Raw genomic sequence first — 5,699 nt, 5'->3', positions numbered from 1 at the left:
CTAACAGAACTATTAATTACAGAAGTTTGTGTTGCTACCCTCTAAGCAAATGAATGTGTACTCTCTTTGAAACTTGACATTGTGTTAGTGCCCAGAGGTTGTCCTAAATGAAGCAGGACTTGGATATATTTGACATTTTATGGAAGTGAGATAAACGCAACCCGTACAACTTCATGTTTTGTGGTTTTGACAATACTCTGTTTTCGATGCAGGGCTGAATCCTCTTCAAAACTGTACAACGTCTATCAAAGACAGAACAACAGCCTGACACACTTTGGAAAGGTAAGCTTAATCTTTACTTACAGTAGATCAACAACTTGGTTTGTTTATTATATTCAACAAAGCATGTTTGCTGATTTTTGGCCAGCTTTTTCGGATGTTATTAGAACACACCATAAGCTGTTTAAGATGAAGATAGAAAGGACAATGATTGCTTACACAATTATTTCTTTAAGTTTTTATTTATAGTTTTGTCATTGACTGTATAGGTACTGACTAGGGTCTTTAAAGTAACCAGTCACAACATTTTAAAGTAGTATATAATAGAGACACAGTAGAGTAAACTGTGTAACAGGGCGACTGTGGCTGTGAGGGAGTGTGGTCGTCTTTCAACCAGAAGGTTGTAGGTTCGATCCCAGCCCATGCAGTCAACATGTCGATGTATCCTTGGGCAAGATACTTAACCCTGAGTTGCTCCCGATGGCCAACGGTTTGTGAATGTGTGTGAATGTTAGGTCCTAGAGTAAGGTACACTGCTCTGTATGAATGGGTGTGAATGGGTGAATGACATGTAGTATGTAAAGCGCTTTGAGGGGTCTTAAAGACTGGATAAAGCGTTATATAAGTACAGTCCATTTAACATACATTGGCCTCCAAACATGTCATCAGAGTGATAAAGCTCTCTCAAAATCCAAATGCAGAGGATATGATAGCATTTTCCAGCAGCGAGACACTGAAACAGTATTGAATACTTCCAAAGAAAGTGGACCTTGTTACCATTTAAGTTGATTAATGCTGTGCATACTAAACACTCTGTAGACAAGAGGCTATTTACAGAGAAACTGCTGTAACCCACATTTGACGTGCAAGCCCTTTAAACATGTTATTTATTTATAGTTATGCTGTTGTACAATGTAAACAACTTGAAATCCCATTTTAAGAGTGCTTCTCCTATTCAGTTGACCCTCTTAAAATCACCATGTAGGACTTCCCCAGGTTGTTTGCATGAGTGTGGTAATGTGCATGTAACCATCGCCCGATGTTGGCCTAATTGCATTACTTCCTTCCCATTTTTGATCAAGTGGCTCTTGATTGTGTTTTTCCGAGGCCGTGGTGGAGGAGATGAACAGACTGGGAATGATCGTGGATCTTTCCCACACTTCTTGGGAAACGGCCTCGGCGGCGCTGAAGCATTCTAAGGCACCAGTTATTTTTAGCCATTCATCTTCCTACTCCATCTGCAACCATGAACGTAACGTACCTGACTGGCTGCTGCAAGAGCTGGTGAGAAAACCAATTCACTGAATGATTAATCGCTTGCTTAGTTGCTTGATTAAAACGTATGAAGTCACTGATTCATTTATTGTAATTATGATTTGTATTTATACCTCTAACAAAGAACATTCAATCTGTTTTCATTAGTGCTTTGTGTATCAAGGGGAAAAAATGCAGAAAGGATTTCCACTTTTAAACAATTATTACATTTCAGCCTACTAACAGTCACTATAATTTATTCTGAATGTGCAGGGTAACAAAAGTCAACGTGTCATGTCAATCTTTCATCATTTCCTTACCCGTGTTGGCTTCCCAATAATTTCCTCTTTGGTGTTACCACACACTGAGCAAACATGAAATGCCTGTCTGGTTATGACGCACAAAGGAACTTTAGGATCTACAGTACAGTAGATTAACTTTCACTCTGTTTATTTTAGACTGTTGTAATTGACTGTTAGTTGACTGTGTGGAGCAGTTTCCGATACAAAATTATTTTTGCAGTCGGAAAAGGTGGAACGCCCTATCTTGGTTGTTGTAGAGTTTCCAAGCTGACGTGATGCCCTTATTGAGTGTCAGCTGTATGCTCCAATGCATTTCTAAATTCTTCATTCCTCCCACTTCATCTGCTACATTTGTTTATATGAACTGTACTTTGCTTCATCTCTGTCACCTCCAGCTCTTTTTCTCCTTTGTACAACATTATGAGTTGGTCCTAACCCATGTTTCATTATTCTTCTCAGTTTGTAATGAACACAACTTGAATAATTAATGTTAAAATAGTTAATAACATCTCCTTGTGACTCAGTCAGTAAAAATGTGTAAGTTCTTTGGAAAAGCAGTAGTATAATTATGGAAGTATTTGCTATGCATGGAAATAGCCACTTCAGAACAGCACATCATTCTTAATGTTGATTTCCCTAGGTTTCTGCTTTTTAACTTAAGTTCTGGGTTGTTTGATATATAAACATGTTGTTCCAATAGACTGAATATCCAAACCGTGAAGTAACTGAGACACATTGTTCTAATTCAACCTCAACCCAACTCATCCTTTCTTAGTTCCTTCATGAGTGGGCATGTTTCTCATAATGCCACGCATTGTGTGTCCGCTGCAGGCTAGTTCACTGCAGGTTTGGAGGTTGCATAAGCAGAAACCTGAATGTTTACCACTAATAACTACAATTAGTGAATGTTAATGATACAGAAACAACAGCTACACCACTCTAAAGAAGGCTGTTTGTGCATGTAATGTAACCCAGCTCCATCTTAACACGTACAACTTCATAATGAAAAAGTCATCGGATGAAAGCCTTTTAAACGTTATTGCTCGGAAATGCCCCGGGTCTTTCATCTTATCTGAACTTGTATCTCCTGCAGTAAAAATGCCCCTTGATTACCCCTTCAGAGCGCTGACAAAATAAAGGCCACTTGTGTGTGGAAATTGCATTCATCCATAGCACATTTTAGCGGATGCTTCACTGCGTGCGTGTGCGTGTTTGTGTGTGTGTGTGTGTGTGTGTGTGTGTGTGTGTGTGTGTGTGTGTGTGTGTGTGTGTGTGTGTGTGTGTGTGTGTGTGTGTGTGTGTGTGTGTGTGTGTGTGTGTGTTTATTCACTGGAGCTTTGTGTGTTTCAGAAAGAGAAGCAGGGGCTGATCATGGTGAACCTCCACAGCAAATTCATATCCTGTAGGGATGAAGCAACCATCTCTCATGTGGCTGGTGAGGCGTCCATGTTGATTTTTTTATTTGCTACAAATTAAATCTGCTTATTTGTTGGTTGATTTAATATTCCACTTGGGTTTCACAGACCATTTTGACCACATAAAGAAGGTGATTGGAGCTGAGTCAATAGGAGTTGGAGGGGACTATGAAGGTGCAGTGAGGTACGATATATTCAGCTGTAAACACAACTTGTAGAAAGCTAGGAGCTAAAAGTTAAAGTAGTTAAATATCTTCTATCAAATAACTAGAATGAGTGGGGATCTTCAGAGACGTACACACAGAGAAGCTAATGCTGATGCTAATGCCAGTAGAGTGCACACTTGTCTACAGATCAATATTGTGCTTTTGTTAGCCTGTAATGATATCAGCCCTTTGTCTGTCTCTGCTGTCAACAGGCTGAAAATCAATAACTTTGCACTTCTAACAGGCATAGAGATAGAGATGCTGCAGTATGTAATTTGTTTTGAGACATTCTTGTTTGGACTAGATTGTATCTGAAGTCAGGGGGAAAGCAGATTCAATGCACCGTTCTGCAACAAATCTGCTTTCCCCCTGCATGCAGATACAATCTAGTCCAAGCAGGAATGTCTCAAAACAAATGACATTGAAGGGAAACATTAACAAGTGTTTATTTAAATACTCGTGTGATTATTATCTACTCATAATGGTATGTGATGTTATAAGCCAAAAGGGTCAGAATAAGTGGTTTCTTGGCAAAATAAGTATCCATGAATTCAAATGTGTTTTTTTATCAACAGCTTTCCTCGAGGATTAGAGGATGTGTCAAAGTATCCCGCCCTGATCCTGGAACTCCTGCAGAGGAACTGGACGGAGAGTGATTTAGCTGATGTCCTTCGAGGGAACTTCCTGCGAGTGTTCGAGGAGGTCGAGAGGGTGAGATAAAGGAATAAGAGATTGTGCTTCTAAAAACAGTCTTCCTTTACAAATGAAGGGTACATTTGCTCTACATAATTGAGCCACAGGAGTGTTTTGCTACAGTATTATGGAGGCGTGTGGTGCAGTGGGTTGAGCGTTGGTGTTCGGATCAGGGTTCAAACCCCACTGCAGTCAGCATGTCGTTGTGTCCCTGAGACACTTCACCCTAAATTGCTCCTGTGGGGATTGCCCACAGTATTGAGTATGTAAGTTGCTTTGGATAAAAGCTTCTAACAAGTGACATGTAATACAAATAATGTATGCTTGGTAGAACATATGAAAAATATGTGTTATTTAATTGGTCTCTAAACAAAATGTCACTATATGTATTGTACCTAAAATAAAGGGGCCATTTTTATGTCGTAGCTACCTTACTTCATGACATAGTATTCAAGTGTTTTTTTTACTTGTGTTTGAAATAACAACTTTAAATATAGCAATAGATTGATTGACCTTAAAATATTGACTTATAGGCATGATTTATTATCCATGAAATGCTTTCTTTGCACTACAAGTTTGAAATGATATATAACAGCACTTCAAAGATGAGTTCTAAAATGTACTTGCGTTATATCCTCCCTCTCTTGTGTCACTGCTTTTCCCACAGGTCCGTGATCAGTTGAAGAGCACCGGGCCCAGTGAGGTCCAGATCTCTGTGGAGGAGGTGCAGAACCCGTGCAGGCTGGTCCTCAGACCTCCGGACACGACGGGCCACTCTGACCGGAGCGGATCCTCCAGAGCCCGGCAGGAACCAAAAGGTCTGCTGATGCTCTCCATCGTTCTGCTGCTCTCCAGCCTTCACACGATTCAATGAGTGCTTAGAACGTTCAGCTGCAGCTTGATTTTTAAAGTGGATATTTTTTTAAATATTACATTAGAATAAAGATACATTTGAGTTACATTTTTTAATAGCCACCTCTGTATAAAGTAAAAAAATATATATATCTATATAACTATACATTAACCATAATTCTTCTGAAAGGAACTCAGTTAGTTTGGGAATTTATTTATTACATATTTAATTTGTTGCTGAATTTGTTGTATCTTGGCTGACACCATCTCTATGAGATATAATAAGTGTGAATAATGACGCCGATCAACTCCCTCACCTGGTGTGTTTTCCTTCCCTGTTAATCACCTGCCTGGCCTCAAGGAGCCTCAGCTGTCCCTAATCATTACTCCTCTCCTGTGGATTTAGTCTGTGCTGTTACCTTGCTCAGTGACAGTTCGTCTCATCTGTCTAGCATGAAGTGCTCCAAGATACTCTCCTAAAGTAAGCTCTGGTTTTAGCTGTTTAGCGTTTGTACCAGCGTTTGTTTTCGTTGCTTCCAGTCTGTCATTTTTTTTAAATCTTTGCCTGTATTATTTAGCCTTTTGGATTAAACGCTTGACTAAAACCTTTTTTGCCTGGTTGTGCTCTTCAGTCCTATTTTTGCTCGTGCCCGTACTTGTGTTTGATATTGCTGCAGAGACAATGGTTTAAGTGAAATAATGTAATGCTTTCCTTGGAAAAAGAGATATTTATTGAAGTGAAGGGAAGACCAGTAGAA

The 5,699-nt window shown here is 39.5% G+C and overlaps 1 protein-coding gene across 1 annotated transcript in view; it reads left to right on the top strand.

The window, feature by feature from the left end:
- The window catches only part of dpep2 (dipeptidase 2), an 11,354-nt gene extending 5,807 nt beyond the window's left edge, over window positions 1-5,547 (top strand). The window contains exons 6-11 of the mRNA XM_079666420.1: window positions 213-282; window positions 1,327-1,503; window positions 3,126-3,210; window positions 3,299-3,374; window positions 3,972-4,107; window positions 4,757-5,547. Of these exons, the coding sequence (XP_079522546.1) occupies window positions 213-282; window positions 1,327-1,503; window positions 3,126-3,210; window positions 3,299-3,374; window positions 3,972-4,107; window positions 4,757-4,963 (751 nt within the window). The 3' untranslated portion in view covers window positions 4,964-5,547. The remainder of the gene's footprint in view (window positions 1-212; window positions 283-1,326; window positions 1,504-3,125; window positions 3,211-3,298; window positions 3,375-3,971; window positions 4,108-4,756) is intronic.
- Window positions 5,548-5,699: the final 152 nt, after the last annotated feature.

This window comes from Notothenia rossii, assembly GCF_949606895.1.
Source record: "Notothenia rossii genome assembly, chromosome: 2".
Lineage (NCBI taxonomy): Eukaryota > Metazoa > Chordata > Actinopteri > Perciformes > Nototheniidae > Notothenia > Notothenia rossii.
This window is presented reverse-complemented; position numbering and strand designations above follow the sequence as displayed.